The sequence below is a fragment of the Glossina fuscipes genome, unplaced genomic scaffold, assembly GCF_014805625.2.
Source record: "Glossina fuscipes isolate IAEA_lab_2018 unplaced genomic scaffold, Yale_Gfus_2 111, whole genome shotgun sequence".
Taxonomy (NCBI): Eukaryota; Metazoa; Arthropoda; class Insecta; order Diptera; family Glossinidae; genus Glossina; species Glossina fuscipes.
This window is the reverse complement of record NW_023998454.1, coordinates 1,976,057-2,002,266: the sequence shown is the minus strand read 5'-3', so window position 1 is coordinate 2,002,266 and position 26,210 is coordinate 1,976,057. Positions and strand designations below refer to the sequence as shown.

The 26,210-nt window shown below is 36.0% G+C and overlaps 2 protein-coding genes across 2 annotated transcripts; one reads left to right on the top strand and one right to left on the bottom strand.

Moving 5' to 3' along the window:
* Window positions 1-15,121: 15,121 nt before the first annotated feature.
* LOC119638961 (phenoloxidase-activating factor 3-like) lies at window positions 15,122-16,937 on the bottom strand. The gene is made up of 4 exons (XM_038036119.1): window positions 16,790-16,937; window positions 16,492-16,677; window positions 15,943-16,165; window positions 15,122-15,880 (listed from the first exon to the last, which is right to left on the bottom strand). Exons 1-4 carry the CDS (start codon window positions 16,860-16,862, stop codon window positions 15,280-15,282), a joined length of 1,083 nt encoding a protein of 360 aa, XP_037892047.1. The 5' UTR covers window positions 16,863-16,937; the 3' UTR covers window positions 15,122-15,279.
* Window positions 16,938-24,025: 7,088 nt separating this feature from the next.
* On the top strand, window positions 24,026-25,912 carry LOC119638943 (tRNA modification GTPase GTPBP3, mitochondrial). The gene is made up of 3 exons (XM_038036083.1): window positions 24,026-24,542; window positions 24,608-25,359; window positions 25,412-25,912. Exons 1-3 carry the CDS (start codon window positions 24,060-24,062, stop codon window positions 25,653-25,655), a joined length of 1,479 nt encoding a protein of 492 aa, XP_037892011.1. The 5' UTR covers window positions 24,026-24,059; the 3' UTR covers window positions 25,656-25,912.
* The last annotated feature ends 298 nt before the right edge of the window (window positions 25,913-26,210 follow it).

Here is a 26,210-nt window from a genome sequence, read left to right as displayed (position 1 = left end):
CTAGCAATCGTAGGGTCTTATGGTGGGAAGTTCACTTCAACGGTTGCATATGTTAGTAGACTAATCATCTAACGAAAGTAGCGAGCGAAAACTTTGTGTCATGGACGCTTTTTAAAATCGCCCAGCCAGCGTATTAATGGGACGATTCACACATATCTGCTAATGACAGATTTTAGAAAGATTGAATGCTAGCACTCACGACGTAGAAGCCTTATCTCACAGCTCCCGGTGACACACGAGTTAATATTCAACTGTACTAACCGATTGACACTCCCCACGGAACAGGAGAATCCCCATTAAAGATGGGGCCTTACTGCCCACGAGGGAAATGTGTTCGTCACTGCAGGCAATAAAGTGTTTTATTGTTCGAGTATTGTCTATAAAGAACCCCCGCTCACAATTCCACAATGGAAGTCTGGATAGATTATACGTGCATATTTGCTTTACCTCAAGTCAATCATATATGAATTATACGTCTTCAGTTTTTGTTTATTAATCACTTATGAAAGAAAAATTTTACTTCTGTTATGAAGGTCTACATAATAAGTCCTTTTTTCCTTTCTTTCTTGTGGAGAAGTCATCTTTTATTTTAGTCGGAAAATGAATCAGGATAGCTTGGAAAATTTTTTCGGAAAATTGCGATTGTCGTTACGAAATAATAGTTATCCAAAAATATTCTCCACAAAAATTCTTCGTTCACAATTCATCAGCGGAAGTTCAAACTGTAACAAGATAGATGAGATGTTCTTAGATAGGACGGATTGGCGAGAAAAAACAACAGAGGACCTACAAATGATGAGTGAAAAAGGGCTTGCGAACGTACGTGCCCGTTAGAACCAGATTGTAAAATAAGTGTTTGCGACATCGATGACGATATTTGCAAAGAAGAAAACGGCGTTAATGTTGATTAACAAGTAAGAAAATTATATATTATATTAATTAACTCATTTTTAGACAAAATACTTTTAAACATTTGGTCTTGATTGCCATATGACGAATAAGGATAAAACCTCAAAAAAATGAAAAAAAAAATTTAATTGCTTGTAACTTTATGTGGCCATTTCTGCAAATTTCATCCTTCCAACCTTGTAATTTCCGGGTGACCAGCAAAAATTTCAAAATAATAAACGGAGTTGCGCCCAGTTTGCGCTCCCCTGTACGCTTGAATTCGTACCGATTTGGACCATTTTCAAAATTAATCTGCGTGTAGAAAATTCCAATGTGGAGAATGTGCCAACAACACGAATACACACAGAAGGACAGGCGGACAGACGTGGCTATATCAACTCAGGATTTTACGGTGATCAAGAATCTATATACTGGAGCTTCCTTTTCAGTGTTATATATATTTTGGAAAAAACAAAATGAGCATACCCCCAAATTACAGTGGTGGATATAAAAATCCTGTCAAAGGTGTTTGACTTTCATGACGAGGCGTGAATTTACTGCAGTCAGTTTCTTCGAAATTATCATACTATACAATAATTGTAATATAGAAACGTGATACTTATAAAACCCCAAAAACGGAATTTTTAAAATTTACGAAACGTTTTTAGTAGAATATTACAAAAAGAAGGGTAAGACATTGGTTTATTTCGGACGGTGGCAGCGAGCAACATAGACGTCTACACTGGCTTTTACCTTAAAAGTCTCATTGTATAAAATCAAAAAAATAAAAAGCAATTCAAATTGCGTAAATTAAAATTAAAGATGGGTTTTACTATTTTAGATATTTATTTATCCAACGTAGTTATAATAACGAAATTAAAAAATTTATGGAGGATGACTCCGAAGTATATTCTGGGTAATCCCTATGAAATCAATAGGTGTCTTGCACAAGAGTTCATGCGTGATATGCAAAACGAGATAAAATATTTTAAATATATATATGTATATGCAAACATACTGTATTAAATATAGATAAATTATTTCTATAATATAAAAAAGCAAAAGACAGATGAGTTTTATAGATTATAAAAGACCATTAGCTGCTTTAAATCCGCTCGGGCTAACAATTGTTTTGATAAGGAATCGTAACAAGTTCCACAACTTTACAGTCTTGATGGTGATACGTGCTTGTGCTCAGACGGGATTAAATTCATTGCGCGTTCAGATTTCACGGACTGAAGTTTCCCATGCACATATCTTAATGTTCGGATTCGAATAAACTTGAGATATGCCGGAAGAGCGAGTATTTAGCAAATATAAAATGTCAAATTCTTCAAACTGAACTAAGCAATGACACGTGACAATCTATATTTATTGCAGATCACCTTTGCGGGTTTTTTCCCTCATATGCACTTATTATATGTATAAATTGATCACTTGAAAACACAGAAACGCATTTTTGCTTTGTGTACCGGCTTAGCAAAATTTTTGCCCTACTATTGTTTTTTTGTCTACTCTAGTATTTTACTTTTCCCTAAATCTTAAGAAGTATACATGCTTAAGAGTATTGCAATTCCTAATAAGTACAAGATAGTCTCTCATAGTTAATAAAGTCTACAGTCGAAATGTTGTAGTTGAGTTCTTTTTTCTCCTAGTTAAATAAATATATATAAAAGATCTAACTTGTATTAGTGCGGAAGTTCAAGGTCTATAAGAAACAACAAATGAAAGCGTTATAGTCGACTACGGCCCGGAATTAAAAATCCTACACCTTTTCGCTTAACACAGCCGTTCTTATCCGAACCATTTGTAATATATTATTATTAATTATTATAATTTGTTATTATTATTATTATAATTCTAGACTTGTGAAATAAATTCTTAGAGTAAAAAAAAAGACATTGAGCACTAGCAACACAGGCTATCGGCTCTAATCGTTCCAAATGAAACACTTCTAGCCAAGGAAAATTTAAGGCATTCACGGAGAATGTGCTTTGCAGTGAGAATTTGTCCACAATTGCAGATTGGGGAGGAAGACTTCTTTAAGATCAATTGGTGAGTTGAAATTGTATTACCAAGGCGAATTCTGGAAGATGTTTGAGTCTTGATTTTCTCAACATTTTTTGGATATAAAAGTGGACCTAATTGAGGGTTATTAAAAGAGTAGCGCTAATGATGGCATTGTAGATTTCCTTCTGTAATTTTATCTTTAACTTTTCCTCCAATGTATCTTTGAAGATCCAATTTTTCCATGACATCAACCATAATTAGAGGCGTACTTCGCCGCTCGATCAGCCTGCTCATTCCCCAATAAACCGATATGACTAGGTACCCGTAACATTTAATTTTTTCGCCGGGTGTTGTAACCGTCAGTAATAATGACGGTTTTGAGTTTGTTTTTATAGGAAAGGTTCGCAGCGTGAACGATAGCTCTGGCTTCACATGTTAAAGTTGAAGTACATTCGTAAAATATGTGGTTGACAAGAAATTGTCCAGAAGTATTTACCACGGCGCAAGAAGGAGGCAGACCAGAGGATTTTCAGCCGTATGTGTATAAAAAATTCCAACGGTTACTCTCCAGTACTTGGGTTTTTTCAGCTATTAAATTCCTGAAGACATAATTTCGAGTATCTTCTTTCTTGTGCATAGACAGCGAAACGTCAAAAGGGCAGTCTTTCAAAATCCTTGGATGTTTAACACCAAAATAGAGGAAAATTTTAAAGGGAATGTCCAATTCTTCAGTTTTAATTATAATATTATTTATGGGCGTCTTTCGAAAAGCATAACAACTTACTCTGATAGACCGGTTTAAGGATGTTGATATTAGATTTGCAGTTATTGCCATAAATTATCAAAGCATAGTCAATCTTGCTTAAAACAAGCATTTTGGTAAGATAAGCAATAGTGTTAATGTGGCCATGGCTATTCCAAGCAACGTACTGTGTGAAATCCACCCTTGTTAAAATAGAATTTTTTAACCGAAGACAGTGTGTTTTTCAACGATAATTGTTGGAAAACGTGAGCCCGTTGTAGATATACAATTTTTCAGGGACATGGCACATCAGTCAATAGCATTTGAAAGAGAAATTGGAGTCTTTTTATTTTCGATGGAAGCACTGTCAGAGGAGTATTCGTATCACACATTTCCAAAGTAATTAGAAATCTCATCTGCGTCAGTTAAAGTTCCATGGGCAGTGCAGATGGCAGAAATTTCGTTCAGCTTTGAAGTCCCATTAAGTCTTTTCATTTTGTTCCAGTCAACTTTCATTGAGGTGTTTCTGTGAATTCTTTTCGAAAAAAGGTCGCAAGTAAGTGCTTTTGATTGCACTGACCTTTTTGTATAATAATAAATGATTACGATCAGGACATTTTTAAAGTGGTCTTTTCTTCAATAACGAAAGAGTGTTAGTCCACCAAGGAAGCCTAGCTCGTTTAAAAAAGCTGTTGGATTGAGGAATAGAAAGATGAGCAGTCGTGCGAATCGCTTTAGACATAATAGCAGCGTCATGGTTGCAGTTCCTGTTAAATGGCTTTGAATTCAGAAATGACTCGGCCTGTTTGGAGTAATTGATCCAATCCGCTTTACCTAGAGAGATACAGAGAGAGAGCAATATGTTAAATCAATATTTTCCATCATTTAAAATGCAGAGATTGCTTTAAATGAAGGCATTTTCTAAAGCGTTACCACGACTGTTATTCACTGTTGAGACCCAGATAGTGTTCCAGCTATTAAAGTCGCCGCATATAATTAATGAAGGGGAAAGTACAGAGAATAAATTATAGAGTTCTAGCTGAGAAAACGATTGCGCCGGTGGGATATAGAGCGAAAGCACCCTAGATTTTAACATTATTTGTATGGCTACGACTTGTATGTATGAGCCTAAATTTATGCGTTTGTGAGGTATACTTAATTTTATAAAAACACCAACTCCTTGTTTGGAATATGAATTTCGATCAGCATTCGTGAAGTATCCAGTATATCCAGTAAAGTCTGGCAACTTTGTCGCGCGGTATAGTCGTATATTTTTTGTGTCGGCAATTAAAATTTTAATTTTTTGTTGAATTTCGTGGCTATTCTGCCTTATAGTGTGTGATTTTATAATATACTTTGAGAAGAAAGTGAGTGAATTCAAAGTAAAAGAAATATTTTTCTTTTACGATTTCATTTGATTCATTTGATTTTTGCAAACAAAAATTTTGAGCTCTGATAAAAATCTCTCTTTTTTTTTTGTTTTCTCTCTTTTTCTCTGTTATTTTTTTTACTGTTTGGAGTTTGTGTTGTGTTACAGTGTCAACCTAACAGAGAAGTTTTGCACAAATTGGTTGATAAATTGTTATGTTCAGGATTTTTTTTAGTGATTTGTGTGTCTGTTCTTCATAATCAACAACTGTCTTTTTGACAGGACATGGAGTGTTTATATACATCTTGTCGGGCGAAATCAGGCCCGGATTCTGAGAGATTCGTTTCTTGTTGGCTCTGCGAGCGCTTTGGTCATGCAAAGTGTGCAGGTATTCTCGGCCGTGCTGCTGACGCAGTCGCTGATCCGTCTAAAGGCTTAAGATGGTCATGTCCTGACTGTAGGCAGCGGGACATTGACTTTTATAAACTTTTCACGGAGACCCGTTATGGTTTCTCGGAATTGAGTAGAAATCTCGGCTCCTTGTGGGAAAAGTTTGAGCTCATTAAGTCTAGGTTTGATGAGTGTCGTTTTATTGGACACTCATCTTCTACTCGTAGCGTAGCGTGTGGGACGTCACCTCTGGCTTTCTCCAAATCTAATTCGTTGGTACAAGTTACCGCTCCCTCTAACTCTAAAATGAACAGTAATGCTTCCGATATTGCTGAGTCGGTTGGTAGCAAAACAGTTACAAACAAACCGGCAAGTCCGTCGGTTTTAAGCTACGCTGAAGTGGCAAGGGTATTTCCGCCCAGAGCCGCCACTCACTCTAATCAAGCGCCATCGCCTAAAAGTAATGAAGAGAAAAATAAATCATCCTTTCCTCCTGGCTGTTCGCGTGTGAATGCTGGTCACCAGACTGGGCAAGTGTCACAAGCTGCCGGTACAAGGGCGATAACCCCATGTATATTCTCCCCTGGCGACGAAAGTCCCAACAGTCAACTTAAAGCGTGTTAGCATCTTCAAAATGGCTCCTTCTCAAGCTAGGGCAATCTCCTCTTTTAAAAGATTAGTTCCGACTGAAAACAGTGATATGTAGTTAAACAAATCACTGTGGCCAGTAGGATCCTTAATTAAGGAATTTATCCCTCGAGATCGTCCCTGTAATACCAAGGCAATAGTCTTGTCGCCTTCAAAAAACTAATTGTTTCTTCAGGCCCACTATCTGTCATTTATCGAAATGTTAGGGGCCTAAATTCGAAAATTCGTTCCACTTTTCTAATTTCAGTGAGCACGGAATTTTTCTGTTTGGCCTTTACTGAAACTTGGCTAAAACCCGATCTTCATTCGTCGGAACTTTTTCATAATTCTTTTCAAGTGTTTAGAAATGATCGATTGAATCGCACTGGTGGTGGTGTATTAATTGCCATATCTGCGTCAGTCCCGTCCAATTTAATTGAATTTCCCACTTCTCCTGACGTTGAATTTATCGCTATTCGTGCGAATATGCCTGATAAACATCTATTTATAACCTGCTCCTATATTCCCCTAAATTCCGATATCTCCATTTACAAGAAACACGCTGCCCTCATTTGTGAAGTGGCCAAGCTGTCTAGACCACCCGATTTGGTCGTTGCATTGGGTGACTTCAATTTGCCTCAAGTCACTTGGTGTAACACTGATAATTCTGGCTGTTTGGTTCCTACTTCAACGTCTGATAGGGCTATTGTGTTCTTTAGTGAATTGTTTGATCATAGTTTGCTTCAATATAACCGTACCCCTAATTGTAATGGTAAACTGCTTGATCTCTGCTTTGGCAATTTTCCCGAGATTTACGCAAATCGTTGTCCACCTTTTAGTTTACCTGAGGATCCTTATCATCCATCAATATGCATTTCCTTTCATCATATTAATGATGGTTTGTTGAAATGCCTTAATGTGCCAACTCAAACTTTTTTAAATAATTATTATGATTTTCATAAAATCAATATTGTATTACTAAAACATCGTCTTTCACATCTGACGCTTGATTTCTCAACCGGTAGTATTGAAAGCTTATTGCCATCGTTCTACAATACATTAAATCTAGCTATTGCTGCATCTGTTCCGATCAAGCACAGTCGATCTCGAAGCAGATGTCCCCCGTGGTTTAATAAGACAATTAAATATCACAAGAATAGAAAAAACTCGCTATTCAAAAAATATTCGAAAAGTGGCTCTGCGCTCGACTATGTCGCTTACTCGGTGGCGAGGCATAGATTTAACTCCCTCAACCATCATTATTACTGCAGATACCTTCAGTTCATTAAATCCTCTCTGTTTGCTAATCCTAAATTCTTCTTTAAATTTGTTAACTCTAAAAGATAAATTTCCACATATCCCTCTCATGTTTCTTTTAATGGCTCTGGTTCCTCGGATGATTTTGAAATCTCAAATCTATTTGCTGAGTATTTCCGACGAAACTTTTCGATTGCTAATTTCGATTTATCAGCAAACTACCCATATCCTATAACTAACTCGGTTTCAATACCTAACTTGGTTATTTCGGAAGATGATGTTTTCAAAGGGTTGAGTTCTCTAAAATAGAGTTTTTCGTCTGGACCTGATGGAATTCCATCATGTGTACTTAAATCTTGCGCTGTCGAGTTGTGTGGTGTGATCTCAAAGATTTTTAACATGTCCTTGTACTCAGGTGTTTTCCCTTCATGTTGGAAGAGTAGTTTCCTTATTCTTATCCACAAGAGTGGAAGTAGACAATTTGTTGAGAACTACAGGGGCATAGCCAAGTTGAGTGTCTTGCCCAAGTTGTTCGAGCGTATTGTTACTCAGCATTTGGCCTTTGCCATTAATTCGTATATTTCTCCGCACCAGCACGGCTTTCGGAAAGGGCGATCTACAGTCACCAACTTGTTAGAGTTTACCTGTCATGTTTTCAAGGCTTTTTCTAGTGGCTCTCGCACAGATGTTATTTACACTGATTTAAGCAAAGCATTTGATATGGTTAACCATAGACTACTTATCTTTAAACTCCAAGCCTCTGGTTTCCCACCCTACTTAGTGAAATGAATAAGCTCTTATCTGCACAATAGATCCTTCAGGGTTTTGTTTAACTTCATCACCTCGGATGAATTCCCCGTTACGTCTGGCGTACCTCAAGGAAGTCACTTAGGTCCCATTTTATTTAGTTTATACATTAACGATCTCCCAACGGTGGTTAATTCCAGCCAGATCTTAATGTATGCTGATGATGTGAAACTGTTTTCTTCCTTCCCTGTTGAATCGCAATCACATCAGCTTCAAGGTGATTTGGATAATTTTTTTGCATGGTGCCCTTTGAATCTCCTGAAACTAAATCTGAGTAAATGTAAGAAGCTTTCATTCTCAAGAAGAAAGTCATTCATTACTCAGTATTTTATTGTTGCGCATAAGTTGGAGGACGTCGATTCGATTACAGATTTAGGCGTTCAATTTGACCATAGGTTACGTTTTAACTTGCATATTGAGCTCTTGATTAGCAAAGCTAGGCCCGCGCTTGGTTTTATAAGAAGGTGGTCCAAAGAGCTTGATGATCCCTACATTACGAAAAGGCTGTACATGTGTTTGGTTAGACCCATACTCGAGTATGCCTCAGTTGTGTGGTCTCCTTCATATAGGTACTACGTAGATTCAATTGAATCAGTTCAAAAGCAATTCTCGCTGTTTGCCCTTAGAAATTTGGGTTGGGATCCGATTGCCTCTCTTCCTCCGTATGAAATTAGGTTGCTTCTGCTGCCCCTACCGTCTCTGGAGAAACGTAGATTTGTTCTTGGCGTTTCCTTTCTAATTAAAGTAATAAATGGTGCTATTGACTCGCCTTCATTACTTGGTGAAATAAGCTTTAATGTCCCTAACCGCTTCTCTAGGCATTTTATCTTGGTTAAGCTTAATCAGTGTAAATTTAATTATGAGCTCTTCAATCCGCTCAGAGTCGTTTGCAAGAACCTAAATGACGTCTACCACTTATTCTCGTTATCGGACTCTTTAAAGTCCATTAAAGCAACATTGCTTAATACGCGCGATTTACCTATGTCGTATTTAAACTAGCTTTTATCCTTAAAAAGTCGTTACGTTTGAAAGTGAATTATTGTCAATTTATTATCGGTTACCAGGCTTATGCATGTTTGCGATGGCTTAGGGGTTCATTTGCAATTTGGTCCTGTACCGGTTGTAAGTGTGCTCGTATGCTGATAGTGCTTTTTTTCTTTTTCTTTTTTTTTCTTCCTATTTGTTTTATTATGCTTATACTCAACTTTATTGTTAATTAATATTAGTTTTGCATTAAAAGCCTATTGAACTGGACTGTTATTTGTTTAGTTGAGTTTCTAGTATAAGTGGAATAAAATAAAATAAAATAAAAATATGATTTGGGCGGAATAAGATTAAAAAAGCTCCTACAATGGATCTTTTAAAGGGATGTAAAAGCTGGATTAAAATCATTTATGAGCGTACAGAATTCATCAAAATTATTAATAAGTCCTGTCATGTTCCATTGTAGAATTTTAAAAATTTATTTAATTGCAGTGACATGGAAACGGAGTGGTAGGTGGATTAAGTTGACATGTCAGCATCTCTGTCGAGAAGGTCGCTATAGGAATTTTGCGGGAATAATATGTTCTTATCAGCAGAATAGTCTGTACTTAGATGCTTGCGTACATTTGAAGTGCAACGGGTGGGCGACGTGAATAATTTGAAAATTAAGGTTGATTAAGGAATGAAAGATTGGATACATTACAACTTGTAATTTATTGACTAGTGTTGAGAGCTGATGATTCTGGGGAATTTAGTTTATTAGATTTTAGCATACGTGTTGTTGTTTTAGTTTTTTCAATATTTGCTGTTACTTCGATTTTTTCTTATTATCTTTGGCGGGCGGTAGAACTGTTTTCGCAATATAATTTTTGGTCGATGATAGAACAAGTTTTTCATTTACGCGAGCCGACAGCGGCGTAGGTATCACTTCTGCTAATTCTTTGGGTTCCAGATGAATTAATTTCCCAGTATTTGTAAAATACTAACCTAAAATTAAACCTTTTTGCAAGGCCGTTAATGTTCCTGAAAATACTTATATAGAATAGGAGCCGAGAAATAAATGCATGTGGCTCAAATTTGGTCCACTTTTAACTTTCTTGTCAATTACTACTATTGATCAAGGTACATATATACTTGCCCTGGTGTACGTTAAATTATTATTTTCATCCTTCGGTTATGGGTATATTCACTTTGTCAAATTATTTGCAACGCCCACACGGAAGCATCAGAGGCCCCACAGTGTATACATATCCTTGGTCAGCATCAAATTCTAAATCGACTTAAGCATGTCCGTCTGTCCGTCTGTCCGTCTGACCGTCTGTCCGTCTGACCGTCTGTCCGTCTATGTAATTCTGTTGTAAACATTCTCCTGGCCGCAAAAATGAAGATATCGACTTCAAATTTGGTAAAAACATTGAAAGTCTTTGCAAACAGATTGGTATTGAAAACGGGCCAAATAAATTTCTTCCTTGTTTATTTTTAAACCATACTTTCTGTGTGACTAAGTTCGCAGTTCTATATTTATACAGTTCTTTTTTATTCCACCCGAAGAGATATAGGTTGTAAACCAAAGCGCGTGGCACTTTACATCAAAAGTTTGCCAAACATACAGAAGCAAGTCGTTTTGGCGAAATTTCAAAGTAATGCAAGGGAATTTTACCGAGAAAGGGTAAATGAAATGTGAATGCACACACAAGTGATATTATTTATGTTCAAATAGATTAAACATTTTTTTTTTGTTAATTCAATTCCAAACGGTACTCTGTACTCAATTGATATATAATTTGAATCTGCTGTACACAGTTGGATAATCTTTACATCCGCAAACTCCGTGCCGAATGACAAAATGCCTACGAGCAATTTAAAGGAAAACTTGGAATAATTAACAATAAGTGAAGCACCGCCATCTCCAGCACAACTACTGATATTGCTAGCCGAAGGCATCGTACATAGATTTTGTACGATTGTTAAGACCATTTTGTAAGTGTTCACGCCTGAGTTTGTCAAAGCATTTGTCATTATCGAGGCGAACTAATTTCACTTTCAGTAAATGGGATGAACCGGAAGTAGAGGTTTCATTAGGACGACTTCGTCCGGGGGCCAGAAAATCCTGAAAATCATTATCACCTACTGGAGGTAGACAGGCAGAACGTACATAATTCTTATCATAATAATTAGTTAGTACAGTATCGTAATATTGATAGTGAGGAATAAAATTTTTGATGTCAATGTCTTGGGGCAAAGCACTATTCCTATTAGTGCTATGATCCAATTTTCCTTAGTGCTACGATCCAATTTTCATAAGCGTGGAAGGACTTAGAGATGAAAAGAAAGTAGTTTATTAAGTAAAAGCGTTCAATAAATTTAGTGTACGATAAACTCATTCGCCATCAAGCAAGCAAAAAAGGGATGTTAAGACATATATTTTGTTAATCAAGGAACCACCGCAAATGTGATTAAATTCGTTTCTATCTTTGCTATATACTAAGACCATAAAAGGAAACTCTTAAAATCCCGTTTTCATGCCACCAAGCTTGTTAGGTGTACGGTAACATCCGTCTCCCAGTGGACATTGTAGACGTTGTACGATCTCCATTCTGGGGAAATTAGAAAAAACGATACACATATATTTAAACAAGTAAAAACATTAAAGTCGGGCAACGACGACTATTAGATATCCTATGTGTTATTTACGTCCGCACAAACTTAACATACCCTGTACCACAAATTGTGTAAAAGCCGAAAAAACTAAACGTCCTTATCCTACTTCTATCGTCTATCTGTTACAATTCGTGTGTAATTTACAAAAAAGCCCGAAAGGCGAGATGTTGTCAATTTATATTGCACTGTAGGCGCCCCTCTTCATCCAGTAACCCCATTTTCAATATTATTCTGCGTGCAAGAAGTGCCAATTTTTCTGCAAAATTCTAAGTCGATATCACCATTTTTGTGATCAAGAAGATATATACTGCAGTCATTACACGAGCAGGTAGATAAACACACGGATGGACAAAAAAGTTTAATTCGGCTTACAGTTTGATTCTGATCATGAATACTCCTTTGGGGGTCACTGCGACTTCCTTCTGAGCGTCGCCAACGTTTTGGCAAAATGAATATAACTCTCTTTCATCCGTGATGGGTTTAAAAAAGTAAAACGAGGATTAGTGAGTTTGTGTTAAAACTTCCAATTGGAATACGTTTTTGTAAGAGTTCTAATAAACGGATTTGTAACAAGGTCAACATATTGCCATAAAGCTATGCGAGGAATAGAAAAAAGTCACTTAGCACTGACTTGTTTTATTTTATATCATTTCTTATACACAATAATAAAAAATACAAAAAATAATTAAAACGGAGAGAAATTTAAAATTTTCCGAAGAGCGCCAAATGTAGCACTAACCTCATATGCCCTTTTATGCACCAAGTTTTGTTCACTAATTATACCCTACGGCGCGTAACGCCCTTAAGGCCCTTAGGGCTTAAGACAAACTCACCTTTAATTATAACCGATTCAGAATATTTAGTACACATGTCTATCCCTCTGTCCGGTCTGTCTGTCTCTTGTGTTCAAACTAGAGGACGCAATTTTTGCGATATTTCGATAACGTCTTGGCTCAAGAACGAAAGCTCTTCAAAATTTTTTGGATCGATCTACTTTTCCGACCAGTCCCCGTATGAAGCTTTTTCAAAATATTGTAATTTTCGAGATTGCTTCATAAAAGACGCTGAATACTATTACTTCGATATTTCAAACGGGTTCGGTGCCAAAATTTTGAATCCCCTCTCAAAACCGTTTCTACAAAAATTCTTTCTTTCTTTGGTGAAAAGATGAAATTTACAATATTTCATGGTCAAAATTGATTCATAACAGTAAATAGACAAAGAAGCCGACCTTCCCGAATTTGTTTATTTCTGGGATATCACTGCATAGAAGGATTCTAAGAAAATTTGAGCCGTTATATGCCAAAAAAGTCTAATTGTTGATGTTTTACGGTGAAAATTCGTTCCTCACAGTAATATAATTAAAAAATTGAGCCAACCAAATTTGAGCCAACTAACTCTATTTCTGGGACTCCATCCCATATAAACTTTCTTTTGAACAGTAAGTCCCGCAGGAAAAAGGTTAGTTTTTATAATTTTATGATGAATATTGGTCCATAATAGCAATTTAGCAGTAAAATTAATACTAGGGAATTTGAATCACTTAGGTCTATTTTTTAAATCCCAGCATATATAGGAGTTATCAGGAAAAACCATCCCTTATGAGCCTAATTTTCTATGACGGAAGCTGAAAAATAATAAAATTTTTAGAAAGTATAATAAGTTTTCAACATTTGGATCGCTTCATGTAATGTTTCGGGCATCCTTATATATGCAGGCTTTAGGGAAAAGTGTGCCTTTGCATGGAAATAATGTATAACTTATGGCGTATTGTTACTGAAATGGGTGAATAATTATACTATAGCGGTGTAGGGATATCTAATGGACGGCCTTTCCCAGCTATAATGTCCTTGCATGTTATGATCTTAATTAAGTGAGCACGGCTATGGATTCGATCAGCAAGCATCACGTTGCTCTTCATTTAGATACTTTAGAGATTCAGTTGAAAAAATTGTGTTGTAAAGCATGTGGGAGTTACTTGCGTACCTGTTCTTAAATCGGTTATTGCCAATGATCGCTTCATCTGTTCGAGATATTTATACACAAAGCAAATTTAAAATATTTAATATATATAAAAAATTTTCTATCTGCATAAAAATTTTCATGTGATATGTATACGCATTTATTACACGCGTTGAAAGCAGATTTGATCACCACTTGACCACTTGTGTCGTGTAATCCAGCCCAGCATTAATTTACAGGAAAGAACAAGTAGATCTGGCATAGTGCTTAACTCCTTTATGTAAGTAAGCAAATGCTTAATGAATTCTTTTCATCTTAAGTACATACGAATACATATTTTTTAAAAGAAAAAATTTCTTCAATTTGCTTTTTAATGTAAATTTTCGTTTATCTTAATAAACTTTCTCAATCTCACCTCTGTTATAGTTTGACTTAACCTCAAAAATTAAATTAAATCGTAGGAGAGAACGAGATAACGCAAGTTCAAGGTAAAACAAAGAAAATTTACCGATAAAGTAAGCCGTGTATATGCAACTGCGCCTAGTTCCAAAAATGCATTTCAATATGCACGTTCAAGCGTTTTTTTTTTTTTAAATCAACCCCAAACAGTGCGTTGTATCCAATCGATATGTAGTTTAATTCCAGTGTAAACAGTAGGATAATTTTTAGTTACGCGAACACTGTGACCGATTGATATTATTGAAAACATTTTCCATCATTGAGACGATCTAATTTCGTTGTATGTAAATGGTACGATGGTTCAGATAGAGAATAACTCCAGCCGGCAAGCAGAAATTTTTGATTATCATCACTATCTACTAGTCATGCTTAGTTAAGTTAAGCCTCTAACTTTACATGTTGTATCTCTTAGACAACTTATAACTGGTGGTGTGAGAGTAATTAAATAGTTTTAAACCCAACAAAAACTTCTCTGTGGCTAATTCGATCATTTAACATTATCGGTTTTTTTATTTTTTTTATACTTTCCAGCGTCCGTCTTGTAATAAGAACTTATTAACCCGATGGAGAATTGTGAACTAATTGACTAAAACCACCGTGCATACTGCCTCTGTAGTATATAACAAACATCGAGGTCTGCTCGTCGAGAGGAAGAGGAGAGGATCCAATTAAAGCACACTGTATATTTTGGCTGAAGAGAACCTTCCCTAGAAAATGGAGTAGGATATGTTCAATGCGTTAACCTCAACGTTCAAGAAACTCAACGAAGTGTCGAAAGGTGAACATGCTCTCTTCTTCCGCTTACATTTTAATGCTAACATTTATATGCTTTAATTACTTTTCTGAAGCTTATCTCTGTTAGCCTTTGTTCTAAGACCAAAACGATATAAAAACCAAGGTAGACAAATCGCATAGCCTTTCATATTAATAACTTACTGAAGATACAGAAACAAGTCAGCCTTTCGGTTTGACGAAGTTTCAAATTAAATCAAGGAAAATTTACTAATAAATTGTGGTATCTACATACAATTCTAGCGTGTTACAAAAACGCATTTTAATGTGCACACGCACCTGACGTTATTTGTGTACAAGTAAATTATTAAAAACATTCTCATTTTTAAGTCTAGTCCCAAACGATAGGTTGTATCCAATCGATATATGATTTGACTCTGGTGTAAACAGTAGGATCGTCTTTAGTTCCACAAGCAGTGTAAGCCGATCCGCGACCGTATGACAAGATGCCTACTACGAGGAATTGACAGGGAAACTCGGGGTGATTCGCAAAAAGTGGGCTACCGCCATCTCCAAGACAGTTACCGATGTCGCCAGTAGAAGGGGTCGCACATATATTTGTACGATTGTTAATATCTTTTTCCCAACCATCGCGTTGGAGCATATCAAAACATTTAGCATCCTCGAGACGATCTAATTTCATTTTATGTAAATGGGTTGAAGGTTCCCTTTTAGGAAAACCCCAGCCAGTAAATAGAAATTGTCGAAAATCATTATCATCCACCAGAGATAGGCACGCAGGACGAACGTAATCATTGAAGATTGCTTCTTTTGCCAATTCGATCAAAGCAATATCATGGAATTTAGATAGTTTAGTCTTGTAATATTGGTGATGAGGTATGAAATTTTTGATTTTAATATCTTGCGTCAAAGCGTCATCCGAATTAGTACCGTGATCCAATTCTCCTAAACGCACCCAGTAAGTGAGAGGACTTACAAATGAAAATAACGGTTTTGTTATGTAGGAACCTTCAAGAAATCTATGTTCACTTACTCGCTGCTGCCGAAAGCGGAAGCGGATGTTAACAAATATTTTTTGCTAATCAAAGCACCACCATAAAGCTTAGCAATCACGTCTCCCTTTTTAGTGTGTATTAATGCCATAAAAGGAAACTCTTTAGGTTCCGCTTTTGAGCGACCAACGATGTTAGATGTGTAGTGACATCCTTCTTCTAATGGATTTTGTAGACTTGGCACACTGTCATAGGATCTGCACTCTAGGGAAAACGCAAGATGCTTTAAATATACATTAAAAGTGAAGCAAATATGTTTTATAAACATATGTGCATGAGACTGGCACAATCAAAATATGCTATCTAAGCTATGTCTTGTGACCTAATCTTAACTAGAAAACCTCCGCAGCAGCGCCGTCTCTTTCAATCTGGTTTTCAATTTAAAAAAAATATTTTTAGAATAACGTTTGTTTTGTTATTATAATGCTTGCACGCATGCGGAGGAACGGACAGACATGTGTTATCCATGCTCATGAAAGATACTTACGAAAGATTTTTAAGAACGTCAGTATAGAAATTAATTACTGTACCTCTTACGACACGCGAATCAACATATTTCGGTTGGGTGTAATTTTGTGATGATTTCCTACAGCATACATTTGCACCACGACTTTCCAAATTGCAATAGGGCTTCCTTTTGATTAAATTGAAATTATCTCGGATAAACGGGCAATCAGCTATAGGTACGCATTGACTGTTAAGTGCACATTCATTAGCTTTATGAGAAAACAAGAACAACAGCAACTTAAATCATTCCATTTTAAAGGAAAAACCATAAAACACTTTTTATTTGTGTGAAAGATTTTCTTTCCCGTTTCGCATACGTACCACTTACGACCGTAATCGTCATTACACATAGCACCCATTGAATAAAGAGTAACGTCATTGCTAACCAGTTCATATAAAACTACTGATAGCTTGTTTTCTAGTTGCCAACATCCGTCTTGTATTAAGAACTTATGAGAGCTGAAACTAACTAGTTGACTGCAACAATTGTTTATATCGCATCTCCCATGTTTTGTCAAGTTAAGCTTCTAATTTTTAACGTCTTACCTCTTAACCAACTTGTGGTTCCCTATTGCTAATCTAATCATCTGAAAGTATCGATGATTTTTCTATACCCTACACTATTTGTGACACAGGGCTACATTACGTTTGTGCGAATATCTGCAACACACAGTAGGGCTTGAAATATATCCAAAAAGATTGAAAATCACTTTCTGCATCGATTTAAGTTTGTTTCTCGGCGAATCGGTCTTCCTTGTGTCAACATGCAGGTCGTAATTTTCAAGATATTTAGGTGAAATTTAGTTCCCCGATCTGTTTGGTCCAAGAACGAACGTTATTGAAAATGATTCGCATCGGAGAACTACTTCGACTAGTTCCCATAGAAGGCAGTCGTTGTATGAACAACATCATTAAGCTTAGTGGTGTATAGTCTTTAATGAGAGACCATAACCAAATATAACGGGTTTTTTTTTTTCCTTAATAAATTACGCAGAAATCAGTACTTCTGAAAAATCTTGCGTCACTCCCCATATACAGGAACGCATCAAAACATATATTTTTTCTTTAATCGATAGTGTTTTGCGAAGGTGTCTTAGGAATTGAAATGCGTTTAATATATATAATTATTAAAACTATGCAAGTACAAAGCATGTATCCCACGTGCAAAGCTGCATAGGTGATTGTTCAATAGTGAGAGAAGAGGAAAAAATTATATGTCATTAGGTTTTAACCAGAGAAAACTGAATGATAAGATGGTCCACCATTCCGTTCAAAATTCAAACTAGGAGATTATTACGGACTTTTTCTGGTTCTGTTATTAACAACAGTAGTAGCGGTGTTTATTAGCAGCGAGTGATTGTTTACTCTTCCACTCCCATGTACGGGCAAAGCTTCTGTCCATAGTTTCTGGCTATTTTGTTACACTCTCTCAAACGTTTACAAAGCAGAAACATGTCCAATTCTGTGTTCTTAAGCGAATATAGGCGATATAGGCGATGGTTTGCATTTAATTGCGAATATACGAAAAAAACCAAACAGGACGCAAGTAGAAAATTTGAGTTGTTTTCCTTTCCTTACTTATTTAGTATTGAAGAACTCTAAATGTTATACCCACCAATTACTTCAATAAATTTCAATGAAAATAAGCTATAAAAAGATTAGGAAAATCCAGAATATTGTAGAATACATGACATGTAGAGATCGAAAAGAAAATAAAACGCTATTATTTTTTTTTGCTTGTGTTTTTGTATTAACAAGAGAGAGGGAGGGACACAGAGTGCTTTGCTACAACAAAAACATTATGTATATAAAATAATGACAAAGATATACATGTGTAATACTATATGTATTGTAGTGGATGCATACGACGGTATGCGGTCACACTACAATATATATATATATTAATAATATAATATTATAATAAATAATGTTGACATAAAAGGTCAAGAACTGATCACCGCGAGAATTTTCACCTTCCCTTCTTCCTATCGACAATGGCAGACCACACGTACGTTTATCGAGAACCGTAAACCAATTTCGGTTTGTAATATTAAGCTTAACAATCTTAAACAAAATTGTCAAAGCTTAGATAAACTCAGCAAATCAAGTAAATTATAAAACTTGAAAAGGCTTCTGAGACAAGTGATATCATTTTTTATACCAATTACGTTGGATGTATTTCGTATTAATAAATTGATGCACATGCCTTTCATCTCCATGTTAACTCAATTTAACTGCTCCCGTTCTTTTCTGGTAATAAGCACTATAAAACAACAACCATACTACTACTGATTATAAATGTATCAAACAATTTCAAATTTGACGACTTATCGTGTAACTGTCACTTGGCTGTTACGATAACAAAATTATTTTTCTGTTGCTTTGGAGTATTTGCCATCAGATTCCAATAATAAAACAAGAATTGGAGAATGTCAAAAAAATTGACTTTGGCCAGCAAAAATGGTTTTGCGGGCCATAGTACAATTTTAGGGTGCGTCTTCAGTTTCTGCGGGACTAAAATTAGGTCCGTGCTGCATATGAAAGGATAAGTCGAACACCGCATATGGATAATACCCAAGGCTGCCAGTGGTCGCGGATTCGAATCTCAGTCCGGTAGATCGGTATCTTTCAAGTAGGTATATTGTTATAAATAATTATTTGGACTTCTGTTAGTTATGGACTCATTTTTTTAACCTTTGGACTCCTCATTGATAGTCGAAAACTGGATTGCGACTGATTTTTATTTGACATTGCTATTGTTTCTTGAAAGTAAAGTCTTTGTAATTACAATAATTATGTTCTCTATTCTTATCGGCTATTATATCCGTTCTCTTCGCCATTCATACGTAAAATAATAAACTGCATCTGCATCCATCTTGGCGGCGTCATCCATTAAGATCAATTCTAGTATGTCCCTAAAGGCTAATGGGTGCTTCTCATACGCGCTTACTGAATGTGTAACTTATAAACAGAGCAGACGTCCCCAATAATCTACTAAGTATAAAAATCCTAAAAACTACCACTTTCACCGCTAAATATACGTACGATTTACTAGCGAACTACGCAACAACTTAGACATATTCATTTGGCGCTCCATTTAGTCGGAAATTCGGGCTCTCCTTTCAGAAATTGAATCAATTTAAATAATTGAATACATCCACGGTCGTGATGTGGCGCTTTGGAGGGTGACTTCAATTAGCTTTATCAAAATTCTCTAAACCGGCAGGCGCGTCTTTAGTTGTGTGTTACCTTTCTGGATATGTAAACTATCTCACCCTCTGTTGACCTCACTACTCGTTGAGGTCTTATTGAGGAGTCTTTTTACTTTGTATTGCTGTTTCATAAATTTTACTTCCCATGATTGGTGAGAATGTTGGAAATCTTAAAACAACGCTTCATCCGCTTTTACCGGATCAAACATCAATGTTCATCATCGCATCTGATTATCAATATTTTCCCATCACTAAAACCTTAAAACGGTTTCTAAATAGGGAGTTCCAATGAGGACTTAGGAGAGATATATTTAAGCATTAAGTTATTCCCGTTGTGGTGGCGAATGTCTTAGAAAGTAGAACTGGACTTTATGTCCACCGCGTTTATTTATTCTATTGATTTTGTTAGGGAAATTGATCATAAATAATGGTCAGCGAATGCTTTAAACCATTAGAGGGGAAACCCGTTTGTTGGGCCCCTATATTTTTAAGGTCCCTTATTCCACGTCAGAAAAAAGCATTATAAACCATTACATGTTTCTCATCACTCCCTCTATCTTATTTATTCGTTTATTTATTTATTCAGCTATGTGCAAAAATTTATCAGCCGATACAAACGATAATTTATAGGTAAACAAAAATAGCAAAACGTGACAAGCATTATTGCTGTAGAAATGAAAAAGTAACCAAAAACTAGGTTATAGAAAGAATCATAGCGATCCTCATGAAATAGAAATAATTCGGTAACCAGAAAAAGGAATCGGTGTGTTACCAGCAAGATGGAAGTAAGGATGCTAGTGGCGTATACATAAAACAGCAGCGTTATATAGAACCCAGTGAGAATCAAAGAAAGACAGACTAGTATTATATATAGTACAAAGTACCCTGAAAGGTAGCTGTGCGGCAGTGTGACGAGTAAATTGCTTCATAGTGCCTCGTAAATCTACCAGGCTTATTAAAAGCGATTCCCTGAAGTAGAAACAGGGAATATATTATAACTTCGATTAATTTAACAATTAAGACAACCCGCCAACTATCGTGCTTCTACGTCCCGGGGTGGGTATGTCAATGAGCATCAACCAGTTTTCATAAGCTCCTAATAAGAATACCAGCCTGAACCCCATAGCGCAAAGAGTATAAAGCGTTGTTATACGGATTCGATTAAGTCAATGTGACATCTGCAACTTAGTGTCAGATGAGTATTACAAAATTGGTCGAGCAAAAGCAATATATAACATAATATTTTATAACATAAGGCCATAGAATTCTTTATCTCGTCTCTTAATAAATCTCAGACGCGATTCAGCTTTACTGCATCATGATTCAATATGATTCAACAGGATAGCTTATAGCATTTTTTCAAGTTTAGTAACGTACCGTTCACCCTACACCATTCAATCAATTTATTGACGTCTGACTGAAGTTAAAAGACACAATGGCTTGTAGTTAGTTCGCAAACATCAAGCACCTAGACTCCTTGATACATATAGAAGAATTATTTAAAAATATCGTAAACATAAGCGGGCCAAAGTGACCTTGAGGCAACCCCAGCAAAACCTGAATCAATCTTGAATAAGGAAAACGAAAAAAAACACCTTTCCGTACCTTTCGATAGATAATTACCACTGCACACCGATGTCAGAAATCACCAATCTCCTTAGCTTTCGAAGTAAAAAATGATGATCGACTCTGTCAAACGCTTTCTAACGTTTGCTTACATCCAGGAAAAACTTCAAATATTTAAAAATTTAAATATTTCGGTGGCAAAGCAACTTTTCTGGACTGAACAAACACACTATGATCACTTCTCCCTGGGAGCAAACTCTGCGCGTGGGGATTTTAATGTCCCTACTTTTGAGGGAGATGGTGCGGCCTTGTGGCCAAACCATATTTTTCAAATTAAGTTCTGTATATTTAGAGATGATAAGCAGCCAAATTATGAAATGGAATGAGGACGGAGTGTGTAGTGATGTTCTTTGAGTGAGATGAGCTCCGCAAGTGGAATGTAACGTTTTTCCTTTTTCCAAATTGCGATGTGACACTTTTCCAGATATCTTACTTGTTGTCTTTTCTCTTATTTGGACATAATGCACTTTTTGTATTAGCTATTTTGTAGAAACAGTTACTAGTTTTGTTTGTGTTTTCCATTTTGAAATGATTTCGTATTGAATTTTAGATTTCAAATATCGAAAATTTATTAAGGTGTCACTTCTGAAAACTTTCACAGGGTTTTTTATCACAGTTCAGCGTAATATTTGAAATAATTGCCAATAAGCAAATAAGGATTCTTCTTCCCGATCCGAGAAAAGTTAGTGTTTCAAAACAAAATTATAGCGCACCGCGTGACCTTCTTCTTCTTCTGTTATTCAGCAAATTCGTCCATGAATTCAGTAATTTTTTTTTAAGTTTCTTTTTCTTGTTCAAGACATTGAAACTGATATTTTTCACAAAAAAAGTCAATCCGAGTTATCCAAAGCGAATTCTCGTATTCCACCAGTTCTTATTATTTTCGGCCTTTAATACTATTGTTAATATTAATGCGTATAAATTTTAGAATAAATACTTTCAACACCTGTTGACAATTCAAAGTTCCAAGTATTATGAAATTATTGTAATTGATTTTACAATGGAAAGTCAAATGAAATAAACGCAATGATCAATTTGAGAAAACTTTTTTTGGGGTTTTTTCACAAATAAAATATTTTCATTCGATTTGAGAAAGCGACTACAAAATACCCGCGAACCACAAATTAATTTAAAAAAACCGACTTTTTCGCAATAATAATATTTGAATAATCGTTTAGCTCATTAACTGAGCCATTCTATTTTTCCAAACAAAAAAACAAAAAAGTATTATATATTTAAAAAAAATATAGATCTTCCCATCACTGATAATACTTTAAATCCTAAAATCCAATTAATAATACTTGGTTTTCACGAAAGCGTCATATCCAATTTCATTTTTATAAAAACATTGTGTCTGATAGACTTCATGAGAAACCAAATAATAATGGCGAATATCACGCAGCCTCTTGCAAATTCGTCCTGTATTTATTCTATTTTTTCCTTTTCGTATTATCATGATACTATCATAAGTTGAGAAACAATAAAGGAGACAATTCCAATTTTCGACTAAAAATACTTTGGAGCTACTCTGTCAACTTTTTCACAAATAAAAAATATAAAGTTACTGATTATTGATTATTAATTTAAAATTTTAGGCGTCGTTCATTCCGCATTAAATTGGAAATTTGGCTTATTCTATTTTCTATTCTTTTTTACCTTAATAGTTTAAAAATTCAAAATTTTCTTTTTAGGAAAGAAAGAAAAAGGATTTGGAATAAAACAATGTTTTCGAAATGTGCTAATTATCTTGGCTTCCGTCTGCCATTCACAGCAAGCCTATTCCTAAAAGAGTCCGTAAGGTACAATTCAGAATATAAATCGCAAATCAGCTACAGGTATAATTTACGGAAGAAATGCGCTAAAGCTACTGAGCCCCGATGCGACCCCAATTCTGAAAGAAGAGAAGAAACACTTGCGAAGAAAAATCTACATGCCACATATCCCGGAACTGGCATGTGGAAACATCCTGAATGGTGCAGTAGAACCTGCGGAAACTTGAGCGTTCGAATGGATGAACTTTGCTACGAATCAAGCGATAAAAAACGCAAATATTCACAAACGTGGGTATCTTGCCCTCCACTGAAGATAATCGAGGTAAAAATGTGCTCGACGGAAATTCCAACAAAACCCATGCCAACAAGACCTAGGCGAACAAAGACAGAATATCCCCCACGGAAAAGGGACGAACTCCAACTATGCGGAATAGCTCGCAAAGTGTCCAATAAACATAGAGAGTGGTTGCCGTGTAAAGGCCTTTTTCCCAAAAAACATAGAATGCCATGTTGCTATAAGGCGGAGGGATGTGATTTCGCGCGTCCCGACCCTACCTGCCACATATCCATTGGGCCGTCTCTTGCTCGCTGCAAAAAAGAACCCGCACCTTACCCCTGTTACTCCGAATGTCAGAAGGTTTGTAGATTGGATACAAGTATGGATCCCCACTGCACTACAGATCGAAAAGTCGAAATGTGTGCAGCTTGGCAAGAGTTGAAGAGACGTCTTTCTCTTCGCTTACCGCCTGGTCATCCTACAAAGCCAGATCCAGATGTAGATTAAAAAATATGTTTCCCTTAAGTAATGTGCAGCGTTGGTATTGCATTACGACACACCCGTTATCCAAAGCGTGGAAACGCCAGCATTGCAAAATAAAAAAAATATGACTTATTTTCTATTTTGCAACGCTTGCGGCATATCAGCAAAACAGCTGATGCTTGTTTACAACGGCTGCATTTGCAGATGTTAGTAGTGACAAAATGTTTCTAAATCGAATTGTGGTTGTGGCTGCTAAACGATATATGAGCGAAGCAAACGCAACAATATTTGCTTTGAGCTCGGCTTATGGTAAATGTGGTGTTTCAGTGATACGAGTTTCGGGACCGCACACTAGAGAAGCACTTCGTGCTATCGTTGGCAATAAAAATGATTTCAAAGCTCGCGTCGCTTACTTGCGTGCTTTATATAGGCCGGAAACAACAGAAATGATAGACAAAGGTCTAGTTCTATGGTTTCCAGGCCCATCGTCGTACACTGGCGAAGACTGTTGCGAATTTCAGGTACACGGATCTACGGCCGTCATTGCAGCTTTGTTAGAAAATTTGGGAAAGCTGCCCGGCCTGAGACCCGCTGTACCAGGAGAATTTACAAGGCGAGCATTTATCAATAATAAATTAGATTTGACAGAAGTAGATGGATTAGCGGACTTAATACATGCCGAAACCGAAGCGCAAAGAAAACAAGTAAGATTTTGTTTTTTAATAATAAATAAAATAAAAAAATAATAAATTAAAACATTCTTCTATAGGCTCTATTGCAAAGCAGTGGCTCCCTTTCAAGGTTGTATGGCAATTGGCGGAAAGTTTTAATACGATGTGCTGCACATTTGGAGGCATACATAGACTTTGCCGAAGACGAAAACATTGAAGATGATGTAATAACTAATCTTACTAATGATTTGAAGGCTGTACGTGAGCAAATTAGCGATCATGTAAACGATCAACGTCGAGGTGAAATTTTACGCGATGGAGTACGTACAGTAATTGCGGGAGCCCCAAATGTGGGAAAAAGTAGTTTTCTGAACCTGGTGTGTCAACGCGAAGTTTCCATAGTAACCGAGATCGCCGGTACTACGCGAGATATAATTGAGTTAACTCATAATTTTGGTGGTTATCCAGTACGATTTACCGACACTGCCGGTCTACGGCTTACAACACAGGATCAAGTTGAGCTAGAGGGTATTAAACGAGCCAAAAAGTGTATACAACAAGCCGATCTTATACTTTTTCTATTAGATGCATGGGAACTAAATAAGTATCAAGTACATACCAAACAAATACTGGATGATTACCTTAAAAAGCATTATCAAAACTTAGATTTACATGAAAGTATGCTTTTAGCACCAAGGCGTGTACAATTTATAGCTAATAAAGCAGATCTACTCAATCCTGAAGAGCTACAAATTATGAAAAAAATTCCGGAATTGATATGCATTTCCTGTAAAGGAAACGGAGAAGTTAAGGAATTTCTAAATGCATTTGAAAATCTGCTCAAGGAACTGTAAGTATTATTTTGTAAATGTCAATGAAACCTTATCATTCGTATATTTCAGATGCGGTACTCCTTTAGCTGAAGCTCCTCGTCTCAGCCATGTCCGTTACCGCCAACTTTTGGAACAATGCGTTCAGCATATGACGCTTTTTCTAACCAATTATTCGCCAGAAATCTATAAGGACATGGCGATATCCGCACAAAAATTGCGCCAAGCTATCAGATGTATAGAGATAATCATCGGTCATGTTAGCACTGATAATATTCTTGATGTTGTTTTTAAAGATTTTTGTATTGGCAAATAGCCGGATAAAACAACAACTCGTTTCTTTAGTTACGATCGTTGTTGCGGGAATTCTTACAACCGATTAATGCGAAGTTGTCGACAATGTTGCAGCAGGTAGTCCAGAGATCGAATTACAGTTTTCAATGAAAATGGAATTAAGAATCCATTGGCACAAAATTATATAAATAAGATTCGAAATTTAGCATAACGAAATTGAATATTAAGAAGCTAAGGCGATTAAATGAAATTGCTTGTAATAGTTATGTAATAAAATGTCGAATCTTATTTATATTAATTACAATGCAATAAACGAAACAAAGTGAAATACAATGAAAAATTTGTTATTTTATTAGATGATTATGTTAAATGTCGTTATGTCTCTTGTTAAAAAGGAAAAGAAGATAGTCTAATGATAATTAAGAAATGTTCATCTTTAATCAGAATATATGTCGCTGTTCTGACTATTGCCCATTACGTTAATTGCAAGGATTGAAATTGCAAGGTGTATTGGAGGGTTTCGTTTAGTCGGGTTTCAATATTTTTTGGGGTTCACATCTTATTATCAGTCATAATG

Bases quoted from the DNA above. Each gene is read 5' to 3' on its own strand.
- LOC119638943 (XM_038036083.1), top strand. From the start codon at position 24,060: ATGTTTCTAAATCGAATTGTGGTTGTGGCTGCTAAACGATATATGAGC. The intron at 24,543-24,607 runs GTAAGATTTTGT...ATTCTTCTATAG, and splicing joins CCGAAGCGCAAAGAAAACAA to GCTCTATTGCAAAGCAGTGG. The intron at 25,360-25,411 runs GTAAGTATTATT...CGTATATTTCAG, and splicing joins GAAAATCTGCTCAAGGAACT to ATGCGGTACTCCTTTAGCTG.
- LOC119638961 (XM_038036119.1), bottom strand. From the start codon at position 16,862: ATGAACTGGTTAGCAATGACGTTACTCTTTATTCAATGGGTGCTATGT. The intron at 16,678-16,789 runs GTACGTATGCGA...TTTCTCATAAAG, and splicing joins GACGATTACGGTCGTAAGTG to CTAATGAATGTGCACTTAAC. The intron at 16,166-16,491 runs GTACAGTAATTA...CGTTTTCCCTAG, and splicing joins TGATTCGCGTGTCGTAAGAG to AGTGCAGATCCTATGACAGT.